The sequence below is a fragment of the Narcine bancroftii genome, chromosome 3 (genome assembly GCF_036971445.1).
Source record: "Narcine bancroftii isolate sNarBan1 chromosome 3, sNarBan1.hap1, whole genome shotgun sequence".
NCBI classification, from domain to species: Eukaryota; Metazoa; Chordata; class Chondrichthyes; order Torpediniformes; family Narcinidae; genus Narcine; species Narcine bancroftii.
Genome location: NC_091471.1, coordinates 240,293,840 through 240,310,894, shown reverse-complemented (window position 1 = coordinate 240,310,894; position 17,055 = coordinate 240,293,840). Strand labels below are relative to the sequence as shown.

Below are 17,055 nucleotides of genomic sequence, written 5' to 3'. Positions count from 1 at the left end.
GCTCAACCTTTCTATTTTTGTCTTTGCAGGCTTAACAACTTATTTTTCTACAACCATTCTACTATTTGCTCTGGCACTTTGGTTCCCATTCCCCTGCATCACGATCTTAAACATCCTGGAGCAACACTAGCAGACCTTCCCACACAAATGTTAGGCCCCCTCCAGTTCAGATGCAAACTGTCCTGCTGGTCCCAATTTTTCTGAAGAGAGACCAATGATCGAAAAATATGAAGCCCTCCCTCCTTCACCATTGCCTTAAGCCATGTATAAAGTTGTATTATCCTCCTATTTCTGAGCTCATTAGCACATGACACTGGTAGCATTCCTGAGATTACAACCCTGGAGTCCCCAAACCTAGTGCCTGAAATCATCATCCTTCCAACCCACATCATCAGTTCCTACCTGAACCACAACACTGGGATGCTCACCCACTTGGAGATCCCATGGACTCGATCCGACCCTGGCACCAGGAGGAAATATACCATCTGTGAGTCTTTTGTCTATTCCCTGAACAATTGAATCCCCTGTCACTATAACTCACCTATTCTCCCACTTCCCTTCTGAGCCAAGGGGCCAAACTCCAAGCCAGAGACCTGATTACTGTGGCTTTTCCGTGGTAGGTTGTCCCCTCAACAGTATCCAAAACGGTATATGTGTTATTGAGAGAAATGCCAACAGTTACTCTGTACTTACTGCCTATTCTCTTTCACTCTTCTGAGTCACCCAGCTACCTGTTTTCTGAGTAGTGACAGCCTCAAGCTTCTAACATTCATTTAATCTAGGTTGACCTTTTGTTTCATATCTTCTGTTTGGATCAAAAGTACTCAGGTCATGTTGACTTTGTTTCAATTCATTCTAAATGATGAAATGATTGCCAGTTATTAAAGGTACTGCTCTCTGACTGCATTGGGTTTCATACCTTCTTGTGTACTCTATAGAGGTGGATTAATCTGGCAGTTTAAAAAAAAGAAAGATATTTCAATAATTTAATTAATTGAAGCCTAACTGTGAAAGATGATTGTCTGTGGTTAACCGGCAGTAACTATGAGAAAGTAGATTATAGAACAAAATAAAAATGCTAGCTATAAAATGGTGATTTGGATGGAAAAGGGAGGGGTTGCATTTGTGGGCTGCATTCCTTTTTTGTTATTGCTTTGGGTCCTGATAAGAGACTTCTTTGATAGTTGAGACTAATTGATGAATCCCGAGAGAATGTTATTTATATGTATTTATATGGAACAGTCTAGGAACTAGAGATTAGAAACTATAAATTGGTTTCTAATCATTTATAGAATGATTAATCTCCTTTGCAGTAAGTTATTTGCTCATGGCTGTGTTTCTTGCTGTAACGGAGTTCTCACACTTCGCAAAGTGATTGTTTTTGGTGGATAAACTCATTTGTGTGTTTTTTCACTCAACCACCAGTATCATCAGAATCCTGTGTTTTACCCCCAAATTTGTGTTTGCAGCTGTATTCATGTTTGCTTTGGAGCATCCTCAGGTCCACTTTAACAACTATATAATACTTCAGTAAAACATGAAAGTCTGTAGACACGTGATTGAAGTGAAAACACAAACTCAGCAAATCAAGAAGTATATTTTATTTTGCAAAGATGAAAATACATAATTAATGTTTCAGGCTTCAGCCCTCCCACAAGGCATCAACTTAATGAAGGGCTGAAGCCTGAAACGCAGGTTACATATCTTTTTCTTTGCTATAAAAAATGCACTGTTTGACTTGTTGAGTTTCCCCAGCTTTGTATTTTTATTTTTATATAAAAATATACTTTATTCTGGTAGAACGGTCAAGAGGTTTAGGCTTTGATTGTCATCACATGATCTTCATAGATACATAGAATTATACAGCACAGAAACAAGTCCTTTAGCCCAATTTATTAATGGGAATCAGGATGCCTTTGTATGCTGTTACGAGTCTAGAGGGCCCCAAAACCCAGCAGCAATAGATATGCACCACGACAAAGGGTTACTTAAACAAAGTTGCTTTTAATTATCTTTGAACATGAAAATGGAATCAAACTTTAACCTATCCCTATTGACTCACTTAACCAACTTAACCCTCCTCTAATGCAAAGTGCATGTGTGTGCAATGTGTGTGTAAGTTCAGCAAAGTTATTTGGTTCACAGTCCAATCTCAGTGGTTGAAGGCAATTCTTATACTGGGCACAGAAGTTAACATTAATAAAGTTCACAAGGCTTTGGTGCTTAACAGGTAAATGGTTACCACTCAGAAGGGTTCTTGTTGGTTTTCAGAGAGAGAATTTTTCTTGTTTCAGGTCACCACAGAGTTCCTTTCTGTTTCTCCTATTGCAAGGGAAACACCGCACAGCCAGTCCTCTCCTTTGACCAGGCTGTCTTCCAAAGCTTGCCAGCTTGTCCCTCTGTCTCTCTTTCTCTATCCCTCTCCAATTCTGAGAGCAAAGCCTCTTTTTTTTGCTCTCTGCCTGCAAAGATCACATGACCCTCCAGACAGCAAGTTCTGTTTTCCAGACAAAGCTGCCCTGTATGTTGTTACATTTGTTGCCCTTTTGCAAAGTCTATCATGAGTCTGAGCCCTCTTGCACTGTGCTTTGAAGTGTTTGTGTGTGACCTGCTCCAACAAACTTTTCCCATTTTATCTCCCAAACAGCTCGATTTACTCTGTCACAATATTCATTCCATTTCCCTACATTTGTCACATAACCCTCTGAACCTTACTTATTCAAAACCTTAGCCAAATGTATTTAAACATTATAATTATACCTGCCTCTACCACTTACCCTGAAACCATCTTCTGTAGAAAAACATGATTCTCAGATTTCTTTAAATCTTTCCCCTCCCACCTTTAAATGTTTGCCCCTGATTTTAGACCCCCTACTCCAGGGGGATGGGGAGGGGGGTGAAGGAGGTGAATATACCCTATGTCTCTCATAATTTAATATTCTTATGCCAGATTTCCCCTCAATCTCTGATGTTCCAGAGAAAAGAATCCAATCAGAACCGCACACCATACTCCAATGTGGCCTAACAAATGCTTTATACAGCTGCAAAATGACTTGCCATCTTTCAAACTCAGTACACTGACTGATAGAGGAAAGTATGCCATATGCCCCCTTTTCCACCCTGTCTATTTGTGTGACTACTTACAGGGGCCCATGGACAAGATCCCTCTGTTCTTTAATGGTACAAATGCTACAAAGTTATTTACTCTCACTATCAACCTCACAAACAACAAAGATCCTGGTTCAGTCAGAATAACACCTCTCCATCAAATTCCCCTGTCTTTTATAGCCAAGCTAATTTTGAATCCAATCTATCAAGACTCTGGGTATCATGTGTATGTGCTTTATTCTTCTCGATCAGGCTACCTTGAGGCACCTTATCAAATACTTTATTAAAGAGCATGTATACAATATCCACTACCATGCCCTCATCAGTTATCTTTATTACCATCACAAAACTTCCCCTCATAAAGCATATTGACTATCCCAAATAAGTACATACTTTTCAAGATGTGAGTAAATACTATTCCCTGGAATCCTCTCTAACACCAATGTCAGGCTGTTGTTCATTGACTACAGCTCAGCAGTCAACATAATCATACCTGCAAAACTTGTGACCATGCTAAAGGATCGTCCATAGAATCCATGACTTCCTCATTGGCAGATCCCAACCAGTGAATATCAGTAGCTTCCCTCTCCTTTCATAGAGCCATTCCCCCATCCCCTGTTTGCTGCTGTGTTCTCCCTCATCCACCTATTGGCTTCTGTCTGGGACTGTGCTCCTCCCCCATCCCTCTGTCCCCACTACCATTTTGTTTCGACACCTTCCTTCAACTTGCTTATTCCTTGATGAAGGGCTCAAGCTTGAAACATTGGTTATGTATCTTTATCTTTGCTATATATAAAGTACACTGTTTGACCTGCTGGGTTTTTCTAGCATTGTGTTTTTACTTGAGTCATGGTGTCTGCAGACTTTTATGTTTCACTACATTTCAGCAGCCTACCCTCCTTCATGCTGATCATCACAGGAGCTCCCCAAGGCTCTGTGGTTAGTCTCCTACACATCCATGACTGCATAGCCAAATTCAGCTCCAACCGCATGCACAAATTTGCTGACGATGAAACCATTGTTTTCAAAATAACTGGAAATGATGAGTCTGAATACTGGATGGAGATCAAGAACCTGTTTGGGTGGTGCAAGAACAATTTGCTGTCATCTTCACCAAGACCCAGGAGCTTATTGTTGATTTTTGGTGGGACCATGCACTTGATTGCCTTGATTGGAATGAGGTTGAGAGGTCAGATTCTTCACGTTCACGGGAGTCCATATTCCAGAAGACCTTTCTTGGAGCCGGGACATTGAAGCAAGCGTATAGAATTTTGTTTGGGAATAAAGGAACTTTGCTAGCACTAACACAGGAACAGCAATGGTAAATTCAAAATAATAGTTTTTTTTATTAAACTATTAATAGCATAACATTTCTCACTTGTCTCTAAATTTAACTCCACTATACGCAAGTGATTTTAAAATGGCCTATGTTAATGTATCACACAAAGCAGTGAAGATTTTTAAACAAAGGGATTGATATTTCATTAAGAAGCAATAATGGACTTAACCATAAACTCCACAGCTCCAGATAATAAAATTCCCTTTGTTTAGTATTAGTTGTGGTGTTATGCTTGTCGTGTGTTCTGATTGGAAAACCAATGGCATTTGAAGCATATTAGTAGCAGTCTCTCTTTGGCTTGGCTTCGCGGACGAAGATTTATGGAGGGGGTAAAAGTCCACGACAGCTGCAGGCTCGTTTGAGGCTGACGAGTCCGATGCGGGACAGGCAGACACGGTTGCAGCGGCTGCAGGGGAAAAATGGTTGGGTGTTGGGTTTTTCCTCCTTTGCCTTTTGTCAGTGAGGTGGGCTCTGCGGTCTTCTTCAAAGGAGGTTGCTGCCCGCCAAACTGTGAGGCGCCAAGATGCACGGTTTGAGGCGATATCAGCCCACTGGCGGTGGTCAATGTGGCAGGCACCAAGAGATTTCTTTAGGCAGTCCTTGTACCTTTTCTTTGGTGCACCTCTGTCACGGTGGCCAGTGGAGAGCTCGCCATATAACACGATCTTGGGAAGGCGATGGTCCTCCATTCTGGAGACGTGACCCACCCAGCGCAGCTGGATCTTCAGCAGCGTGGACTCGATGCTGTCGACCTCTGCCATCTCGAGTACTTCGACGTTAGGGATGAAAGCGCTCCAATGGATGTTGAGGATGGAGCAGAGACAACGCTGGTGGAAGCGTTCTAGGAGCCGTAGGTGATGGCGGTAGAGGACCCATGATTCGGAGCCGAACAGGAGTGTGGGTATGACAACGGCTCTGTATACGCTTATCTAGTAGCAGTAAAATTTGAGTAATAGACTTAATGAATCAATTGGTCAGGAGTTTAGAGCAAAGTTTTTACTCTATGCTGTATTGGGAATAGAGACCCTTATGTTAAAGTATTGCTTACAATACTGGGTTGGAATACAAATTGCTGAAAGTTGGATTTAATCACATAAATTTGATGGGAACCCATTCACATTCAGATCAAACTATCTTTGTAATGGGTTTGCAGCTCTGATTTAATAGGATATCTGATCTTGAAAGATTAAATTATGATGACAGTTTGCATGTACTAGATTATATTGCCTGTGTATAGAAGATTAAAAGGTGTGTCCACTGCTTAATATGATTAAAGATTAGAGAAATTAATTCTCTATGGTGGATGAGTCCAAACCAAGAGCATAATTATTAACCGTGGCCTTTAAAAGGGGTGTTCATCAGGAAATAATGCACAGAGTTGTGGAGCTTTGAACAATTCTTCAAAAGGCTAATGACCACTTTGAAATTTCAAAACTGAAATTTTAAAAGTTATATAAGGTTAGTTAACCATGGCAGAGAAAGATAAAATATAGGAGGCAATGACCAGATTAAAGTGGCCGCATATGTTACAGGAGAATATTTTCTGTTACTTTTGGTAAAACATGTCATAATTGTGAACAGAACACAGCAAAGAAATGTCAAGGAAAAGAATCATCTACCCACAAATAAACAGTCACAAGTATTCAGCAAAATCCAGAAAAAATAGGTTTTGTTGTCAAAAAGATTATTGATTTTTTGGGGGGGTCTGATCTGGAATGTGATCCATTTATCTGAGTCGGGCAAATATAAAATATTTGGATTTATTGTCAGACTACATACATGACATCACATACAACTCTGAGATTCCTTTTCCTGAGGGCCGGGCAGAATTTCTACATATTGGTAGTGCAAAATAAATTGTACATAGTGAATACATGTAAACAAGAATTGTAAACAGATTCAAATGTACACAATCTTTGCAATAGAGAGAGAATTTTTTAAAAAATCAATAAAGTTCACAAGAAAGAGTCCTTAAATGAGTGCCTGATTGAGTTTGTTGTTAAGGAGTCTGATGGTGGAGGGGGAGCAGCTGTTCCTAAACCTGGTGGTTGTGAGCCTTGTGGCACCTTTACCTCTTTCCTGATGGCAGCAACGAGAACAGAACATGTGCTGGGTGGTGTGGACCCTTAATGAGTGCTGCTGCTCTACAACGACAGTGTTCTCTGAAGATGTTCTAGATAGTGGGGAGGGTTTTTCCTGTGATGTTCTGGTCTGTGTCCACTACCTTTTGCAGAGTTTTCCACTCAGGGGTATTGATGTCCCCATACCAGACTGTGATGCAACTAGTCAGCACACTTTCTGATGTCATGCAAAACCTCTGCAAACTCCTGAGGAGGTAGAAGCGCTGACATTCCTTCCTCATGATACTATTAGTGTGTTGGATCCAGGAAAGATCCTTGAGATGGTGAGCAAATTTCAGTTCTTGAGTCACTCTCTCCACTTCTGATCTTCCAATGATCGCTGGATTGTATACCTCTGGCTTTCCTGAAATCAACAATCAGCTCCTTAGATTTGGTGACATAAAGTGCATGGTTGTTGTTGGTGCACCATTCAGACAGGTTTTCAATCTCCCTCCTGTATGCTGACTCATCACCTGTCTTTATTACAACCCACTACCATGGTATCATCGGCAAATTTGTAGATGGTGTTATTCTCGTACTGAGCCACATGATTGAGTCATAGGTGTAAAATGAGTAGTGCAAGGGTCTAACAACATTGTTGGTTCTGGCTCAGTATCTGAGTAAATATCTCCCTCTTTAATGGGAGATTTAACAAAGGAAGATGTGACTTGGATCGGAGCAGAAACACCAGAAATAGTACAAAATAGAAGTCTCTGGAGTACTATATCTAAACCATTATAATTCTGAGTTCATTTTACAATGTGAGGCATTCTCCATCCAGACCATAAGCAATTGGACAACCAATGTCTGAAATAGCAGAAGCAAAAGTGAAATATCCACAAATTAAGCAGGAGCTCCGGGGAATTGTTTGACTATGACAAAAATCTTTAGGAATTATATGGTGAAAGTTAATATAGGGGTTGGAAAGTTGAAATCTTTGGTGACTTTGCAAAAAAAAAATGCTGCTGAGTTTTCTTTAAAAGAACTGTGTAAAGAGGGCAAAAAAGTGCTCTTGGTTAAAAACTGTGTAGTCTCTGATGAAGAATCATGACCTGAATTGATTGGCTATTTCTATTCATGGATGCTGTCTGACCTGCTGAATCCCTCCAGCTTTTCTTTATTTAGTGCATAGAGACTAATGGGTCATAATGTTTCCACTGCAGATACTCTATGGTAACCTCAGTATTATACAGAGAGAGATGCTTGAACCCTGATAAGATCTAGACTTGCCTGAGATTAAGTTCCAGTGATTCTATAAATTGTTCATTATCTTCAAACAAGCCATAATCCCTGTATCATGATTTGTGGATCTGGTGAGTCAAATGACATTCACAATAATGAGAGGCCTGGATGACAGGCAGCCAGCTAGTGCAATGGATGGACTATGTGCTTTGCGAATGGTTGTTCCGATTATATGTTTGTATTGTTCAACAGTAAAAAGGTTATTTTTTCTTCAGAGGAAAGGTGCAAAGAGACCTTTAACCTCCTTATAGCTATAGTGAAGACATAATAATAGGTTTATTTATTTGCACTATTCAAAAAGCTTTGAGGCGTGTCTCTGTGGAAGCAGTAAACAAAGTAATCAATAAAATGCTTGACTTGCAGAAATTTTAGGAGTTACTTTATTTTCCTTTAGATAAAAGTACATTTCTCTTTATAACCAGTCCGTTCAGCATGAAAGCAAAATATTGATGCATCAACCAATGCTCGTTCTGAGGCTCCTTCCTTTCAGTCACCTCATTCCAGTTCTCTCTCTATCCAATCCCAATCTGCTGCTTCCATATATTACTGCATCTGACCTCCTTTTTGTTTGTGCTTCCAGCTACGAGCCAGGCTGTCGGTTTAGATTTCTGTTGGATGAGTCTTGAGGGTTGTTTTAGATTACAGTCCTGTTTAAGATCAGCCGAACTCTCTTTCTGCCCTTGCTGATTCCTTACTGCCCACGCTAAAAGCTTTGCCCACTCAATCATGTCCTTTACTGTCACCAAATGTTCTTTTTATAGGTTATCTAATTTAAATCTGACAAATTATGATCTTTATAGCAATATTAATGCTGAAAACATAGTTTAACCATTTCTATGATGGGGTAAAATCAATTTGCCTTCTCCATTGTGAAATTGCCAATAGATGGAAAGCATTTTCAGTCGTAAAACTATGAAAAACGCCATTTAACTCACTGTGCCTTTGCTGGCCCTTTGATAGATTAGCACATCTATTATTTTCCAAGTAGTTTCTTTTCATGAATATTCCAGAAAATAAATAGACAGTGCATTCCAAATCATAACAATAAAGATTTTAAAGTAAAAACAGAATTCTCGTCTCTCCTCTGTTATAGCCAAATTATTTTGAATCTATGTATTTTGGGAACTATCCATTATTCACAGAAATTCTATCAACGTCCCGACCAGTCTACTTGATAGACTCAAAAAGCATCAAGTAGAATGGGGAAAAAAAAGGAACTATGGCTTTGGTATGAAGATTGTACTGAATTGTAAAGTTGCTTGAAAGTCCCAAATGCTGTATTCCTGCTCCTGTTTTTTCATTATTTCTTAATACAGTATTTGATAATCATTGCCAATTTCAAGTTCAAATATCAATTGTAGTTGATGTGTCTTTGATGTTGATATGATCATAAGAATAAATCTCTTTGTATCTCATTTAAAATCAGTAATATATTTGCCACAGTTCTCACAACCATTCAGTTTCATGAGGAACTGGTGTTATGAATAAGGTGTTCCGCCAATATAAATTGGAGAAATAACATCTTGGCAGTCTTCAACCAGACTGTATCAATGTTGACTTTCTCCGATTTCTGTTAGCCACCTCCCCTTGTTTCTCTCACTTCCTCTCATCCAGCTCTCTAGCCCCTTCCCTTTCTTCTTAGATCAGATAGCTATCTTTCTAAGCCCTCTGCCCCCTCCCCATCACCTTCTTTCTTTTCTTCCCCCTTCTTGCATCTATTCACCTATCCCTTTTTCCTGACCTAACCCCCTTCCAACACCTTATTTGGCCATCTGCCCAATTTTTGGCACACTTAAAGGGTTTGAGCCCAAAATGTTGACTGTCTTTTGCTTTCCATGGATGCTACATAATCTGTTGAGTTTCTTCAGGACTTTTATGCATTATATTCGAGGTTTGCATCAGCAAACATCTTGTTTCTCTAGTTTCACAGAGAAAATGCTTGTGCAGATATTTCTAATGTACTCCTGGGTAGCCAGGGAAAATGAAGAATGATCTTCTCATGCTAATCCCTTCAGAGTAGCCATCTACTGCTCCAACAGTACAACCATGGTGATTTTCCTCATCGCCGAACTAGGACTTCACAGCAGGTGTTTTTTTTGTTCCAGAATCCAGCATCTGCAGTCTCTTGTAACTCCACTAATAATGAATTTGAATTATAGGAATGGCCAAATAGTATCATATATTTAAATTGATTAAAACTTAACACTTCCTAAATTTTAAATATTTGAATAAAAACCCATCAGAAAAGCCAATGCATGCTGTCCTTGTACGTAGTACATAAAAAATACAATTTTTACATAGAGTTTGATAATGTGATAGCCCTGTTTTTTTTAAAATGAGACAAACCTCTGAGTCATACAAGAGATTTGGTTTCCAAGGTCTATCTTGGATACATAAGCTGAAGCTTTGTGAATAGGCAGTCAAGTTGCATGAAAAAAACGCATTAGCTCATAAAATAATGGAGTCCTTGTTAATGAAGAAACAAACGTGCAGTCGTGATAATTTTTGTATCATGATCATGTCTTCGCGTAAGTAAGAGGCTTTGCTTGTCACTTCCTTTCAGATTATTTCTGTTGTATGACATTCATGTTTGCTTTGCTTTTGTAGAAATCTTAAGCTTTCCTTTATAACAAGTTTATTTTTTACAGTTATGACATTTTAAAAGCAGATACAATTTTCAATTTATTAATGAAATCAAAATTTACTTTCAAAATTAGATCACTAAAATAATAACAGCAGTCTTTTGTTCTTCCAAATATACCCAGTGGATGAAAAGATACTGGCCAGATGAAGTTTCATGCAAAGGTGTCAGGGATGTAAATAGATATTGGGTTGTGGTGAAGGGAGAATGTTAATAACTTGTAATGACATGTTAATAACTTGGGTGTATGATAGCTAAATTTGATAATACAACATAGGTTGGAGATAAAGTTGTGAAAATGCTGCAAAGGGATGTTGATAGCTTAAATGAATGGGCAAAAATTTGACAAATGAAGTCAATTGAATAGAAATATGTGGTTCTGTATTTTGATTGGATGAATCGAAAAACAATATTATTTAAATGTAGAAGGTTCTTGTGTCCTTAATTATCGTGACCGACAATGATGGGCGTTTTGAAATGCAATGTGTAAATATGTCGAACGAGATGAGCAAAGATCGGAAATCTGAAATGGAAAGAAGATCAAGAAATAACTTTGCAGGTGACACTTCAGGATCTAATGAAAGGTCATCAACCTCAGCACTAATGCTGCTTGGCCATTTGGGTATATGCAGCATCTTCATGTACAAATGTACAAACTCCCATTTGGCCTCTCGTGCCTGTTCTGTTATTAAAAGGGTTGAGGCTGATCTGATTTAATCTAAGATCTGCAATCCACCTCTCTACCATAACCTTTCATCCCATTCCTTATTAATTGGTATCTACCTCTGCCTTAAAAATATTCCAAAGTCTGCTTCTGCTGCCTTTGTCGAAAATGTTCCAAAGATGTGATCCTCAAAGAGAAAAACAATTGCCTGCTTCTGTCTTGTATGGAAAACTATTTTATTTTTAAACATTATTCCCATTGATTCTAACACAGGCAAAAACATTCTCCACATCTACCCTGTCAAGACTCCTCAAGATGATGTTTCATAACTTGTAATGACACGTTAATAACTTGGGTGTATGATAGCTAAATTTGAAGTTTCCTCTCAACCTTTTAGCAGATATAAACCTAACCTCCTCAACCTTTTCTTACATAAGACAACCTGCCCATTTCATTAATCTAGTAACCTTTATATGAACTACTCCCCATGCAATAATATCCTTTCTTGCATAGTCTTACTGTACATGAACTTGCAGATATACCATAGAGCTAAAGCATGATCTCCCAGCTTTCGCTTTCAATTTAGCAATAAATCACTTTATGTTAGCTTCCTTCATTACTTGCAGTACCTAGATGCTACCTTTTCCAAATTGTGTTCTGATGCCTAGATCCCCAGCTATGCAATTTCTCACCATTTAGATAATTTTATAAATATCTTTACTGCTAAAATGGACAATTTCACATTTTACCACACAGTCCCTTTGCCTAATCTTCGCTCACTAACTTAACTTTTAGATATATATATCTTCATACCAAAGCCATAGTTCCTCTTTTTTCCCCATTCTACTTGATGCTTTTTGAGTCTATCAAGTAGACTGGTCGGGACGTTGATAGAATTTCTGTGAATAATGGATGGTTCCCAAAATACATTTTCTTTGGCTTGGCTTCGCGGACGAAGATTTATGGAGGGGGTAAAAAGTCCACGTCAGCTGCAGGCTCGTTTGTGGCTGACAAGTCCGATGCGGGACAGGCAGACACGATTGCAGCGGTTGCAGGGGAAAATTGGTGGGTTGGGGTTGGGTGTTGGGTGTTAGATTCATAATAATTGGCTATAACAGAGGAGAGACGAGAATTCTGTTTTTACTTTAAAATCTTTATTGTTATGATTTGGAATGCACTGTCTATTTATTTTTATGGAATATTCATGAAAAGAAACTACTTGGAAAATAATAGATGTGCTAATCTATCAAAGGGCCAGCAAAGGCACAGTGAGTTAAATGGCGTTTTTCATAGTTTTACAACTGAAAATGCTTTCCATCTATTGGCAAATATATACTGTACCATATCGCCTCTTTAAGTCTCTTTATAACTTTCTAATCTAGCTTCATGCCATCCACAAATTTAGAAACCCTGTCTTTGGTGTCTTCCTCTAGATCATTTATATGCATTATAAAGAAACTGGCATCATTTCTTGTAGCTCACCACTTGTTACATTCTTGTCAACCGGAAAAAGAGCCACACTGTCTTCTCTCTGTTCTTCCATCCACACTAGTATGTTGCCTCCTACCCCATGAGCTTTTATTTTTGGCAACAATCTTTGATGTGGCTGCTTATTAAATAACTTGCAGAAATCAAAGCACCATCCATCTATTGTTTCTCCTTTATCTGTATCTCATTGTAAACTATCTTGGAGCTGCTAGCTTCAAATCAACTTCATTAAGTAATAACCTGGTTTGAAAGGGCAAATTAAAAGCATGGCATAGGATCAGACTTTGAAAGCTTTGGAATTGTATGTAGAATATGCAAGATAAAATGAGGCATAAAACAGAAAATACCCCTATAATATAAAATACTGAATCAATGTTTTTGTTTCTTTAAATGGTGTCTTAATGCTAGTATTTGAAGTCCTCTGTCACTTGTGTTATCACAAGAAAAAAAATTAACCTGTTGTTATTTTTTTCTTTTTAGAAGCGAACATGAGGCCAACTGAAACTGGTGGGGATTCCAGCACCTCTCCAGCTGGGGCACCATCTGGAGTGCCAACACAGGTGGTACAACAGGTTCAGGCATCACAACAGGTGAGTGAACCATAGAGAATCATGGAAAGAATCACCATGTTCGATTCTCAAATGTTTTGAACAGCTAAATTCTCATTACTCAGCAGAGAATGAAAAATACTTCCTTTTTTTCTTATTACAGCTTAACTTCTCTCCTTATTAGGAATTGTCCCCCAATGTTTATTGCTTTTCCCAATGGAAATTTTGAGATCTTTGATTTGCCTGGTGGATGGTAGGAAGCTTGGTTCAAGCCAAAGTCAGCCATGTAACTCTTATACTCATAAAATATATGTTTCTTTAAAGTGTGATTTCATGTGTTAAATTCATATTTCAATTGAATATTTATGATGGATTAACAATGTCCTCATTCTATTTTAAAACCAGAAAGCTGGAAATCTGAAATGGAAACAAAAACTTCTGCAAATGTTCAGCAAATCTGAGAGATGTTGGAGTTAAATTTTTAGATTTCTAGCTTTTGCTCATTCTTTAACTTTCTTTTGTTAACTAAATTATATTATGTTTTGTTTTACTGCCATGCTATCCATAATCTGTAATGTTTCCCAACTGAGAAGTAAGCAGGAAAACCATATTGCACTTGCTGCATTTAATCAGTTGGACTCATATGAGAGGAGATCTTTCATGTGGAGAATTAGTGTGTTTCAAATTTTTTTTGTGGCACAATGCAAAGATTCATATCAGATGTAAACCCCTGTGCAACCCCTCATTATTTTAGTAAATGGATTATAATATGAAATACTAAGTTAAAAAAATAGTTTGTTAAATCATTTTGATATTTGTCATCTAGGTCTCTGGCAGTCTGATATAAAAATGTCTCTGAAAGAACCATACTTGTCAACTTCCATATGATTTTCTTTTTAAGAAAAACAAATCAAACCTTCTGACATTTGACAAAGTAAAGACCTACATAATGATGAGATTTGTATTCTGCAACTCTACTCAACTCTTCCAACCACAAAGAGGGCAGTATTCACCATACTACCTAATTTCTGCAGATAATTTGTTCCTTAAAGCTTTCAACGTTCTCTTTCCTTTTAAAGACTTGTCCCATCTTGCTTAATGTGTAACTTTTTATTTTCCTTGCAACTCATTAATTTCACCCTTTATCTTTCACAATTCATGAATCTCATCAGTTTAGGAAAAAGACTTTTGGCCTTTTCATTGGTGTTCCAAGAAATTCTGATTTCAAGATGAATCATTCAGCACCATTTCTTGTTCATTCATGTGTTAACAAGAGGGGGGAAAAAAAATTAAGCGCAGTGAAAGTGTAAAGTTTCCCTTGGCTTTATAAAATTAAATATAAAAAGTTCAGTTTGATTGCAATTTCCAAGTTAGTTATTTTCACCATAAATATGTCGTTCTATTTATAACATTTTGTTGACATGTGCCTCAAGTTCATTGCTAATGAGCTGAATAAAACAGTTCCATATATCAAATAAAGGAGGGGGAAAAAAAAGCTCCTTCCTTCAAATAACTACTTCAGTGGAAAGATAGTTTAGGAAAATTCTGTGTGAATAGCATATTATTGAGGTTTCATAGATACGAGGTCTATGTGAACTTAAAAATGCATGATCCCTTCTTTGAAATGGTGCAGTTATTCCAAAGTTTCATACATAATGGAAGAAAGGTTGGTTGAGCTGTTTCCCAATGACCTAGGATATTTATACCTGGAGTATAAATATTTTCAAGAAGAAAGTCTGCCAGACCTGAACATTACAAAATTCCCAATCTTGCAAATTCTGTTTGTGCATGAAATAAATGACAACTCCTCTAAACTTGAATATTTACCAAAAAAAAATTGAAGCAGGAGAAATTTGAGGGAAAAATGTATTTGTTTGCCCCTTTGGTTCAATGCTGCTTTTTGTAGTTGTCTTAATTCTATGCAATCAGCATTTGAATGATGTGTGAAAAAATGGTCTGATTTTGCACCATAATGTTTGTGGCAAAGGCACAATTTTTCCTTTATTTGCCCCTGTGCTCCACAGTTTTAAATTTGTAATCAAAACAATTCACATGGGATTAAGTGCGCATTCCATATTCAAGGTTATTTGTATGCATTTTGGTAGAATTTACAGCATTTTTTATACAAAGCTCCCCCATTTCAGGGCACCATAATCTTTAGAACATTTGGCCTCACAGGTCTTTGTGAGTACTCAGGTACGTTTAATTGCTTCATTGGTGTAGGTATAAGCTAAGATTTTGATCACCTTTGGAGCCTGTAGTTGCCATTTTTAAACATGAGGACGATTAAGTCAATGAAGCCATAGTGAGGCTGAAAAACAAGAATAAAACAGTAAGAAACATCACCCAAACCTAAAGATTACCAAAATCAACTGGTTGAAATGTAATTAAGAGAAAGAGTGCACTAGTGAGCTCAGTAATCTAAAGGAACTGGTACCAAAGAAGACCTCCATTGCTGATGACAAGAATTTTCATCATAATGAGAAAAAAAATCCCAAACCCCTGTCTGACAGATCAGAAACACTCTTCATGAGATAAATGCGGATGTATCAATGACTACTGTTTGCAAAAATCTTCATGAACAGAAGTACAGGTACAGAATCTTTTATCCAAAACCTTTGCGACCAGACACTTTTTGGAATAGTAACAGTAATTCCACTGATTTCACATTTGTGCAAAACAAAGACACACTCTAAATTAGAAGGGTCTCTGGACTGGGGAGGAGGGGTGGTGGATGGGGGGGTTTGTAGCGGCCCTGAAGGGGGTGTTGCTGCGGTGCTGGACAGAAGATATCTGTGGCGGCCATCTGAACTCATGATGCTCCCGATACCGCCTCTGCACGCCTACTGGAGCTCCTAACACACCAAAAGTGGATCCTTGCCCCAGCTGTCCACCCCCCCGCAGCTCCTGACGCTCTGGCAACATGCCCATCCAAGCTCCCAGCTGCAGATCCTCGCCTATCTGAACTCCCAACATCCTGGCTGTTATCTATCCGATCCTAATGCCCCGGCTGCCTATTTGAGCTCCCAATTTGAGCGCTGGATGGGGGATGTTTGTGGTGGTGCTGGTTGGAGAGGGTTAGGGTTATGACAAATCGGAGGAACTAGACTCTGTTTTTCCACTGTAAAGAAAGGATTGCCTAGAGGATTCCACTAATTACCAACATGAACTGACATGGGATATTCAAGCTTGAGATGAGTGTGGGTCACATCAGGTCATGTTTTTTTTTTATTTTTCACACCATAAATCACATTAGCCATGATACACTCTTTTTCCTTTTCACACATATACAGTGACATTTTCTCCCCCCCCTCCCTCCTCCCAACCCACCCCCCCCACCCCCCCTCCCATCCATTTAAGGTATACAATCTAGGATACATTAAACCAGACAATGTTGTCACTCAACAAAAATACACCAGAAATTCTACTGAGTCCATTCTTTTCTTTCCTTCTCCTTCCATCAACTTAGGTAATGATTGTCCCCGGTAGGTTTTCGCTATTGTATTTAATGTAAGGCTCCCATATTTGTTCGAATATTTCAATATTATTTCTTAAACTATATGTTATTTTTTCTAATGGAATACATTTATTCATTTCTATATACCATTGTTGTATTTTCAGATTATCTTCCAATTTCCAGGTTGACATAATACATTTTTTTGCTACGGCTAGAGCTATCTTAACAAATCTTTTTTGTGCATCCTCCAAATCAATTCCAAATTCTTTGTTTTTTATGTTACTTAGGAGAAAGATCTCTGGATTCTTTGGTATATTGTTTTCTGTTATTTTATTTAATATCTGATTGAGATCTTCCCAAAATTTTTCTACTTTCTCACATGTCCAGATTGCATGAATTGTTGTTCCCATTTCTTTTTTACATCGAAAACATCTATCAGATACTGTTG

The 17,055-nt window shown here is 38.2% G+C and overlaps 1 protein-coding gene across 8 annotated transcripts in view; it reads left to right on the top strand.

Moving 5' to 3' along the window:
• rfx1a (regulatory factor X, 1a (influences HLA class II expression)) overlaps positions 1–17,055 on the top strand; it is a 114,125-nt gene that overhangs the window by 23,339 nt on the left and 73,731 nt on the right. For all 8 annotated transcript variants that reach the window (XM_069927254.1, XM_069927258.1, XM_069927257.1 and 5 more), the window contains exon 3: positions 13,083–13,192. In XM_069927254.1, the coding sequence (XP_069783355.1) occupies positions 13,083–13,192 (110 nt within the window). The remainder of the gene's footprint in view (positions 1–13,082; positions 13,193–17,055) is intronic.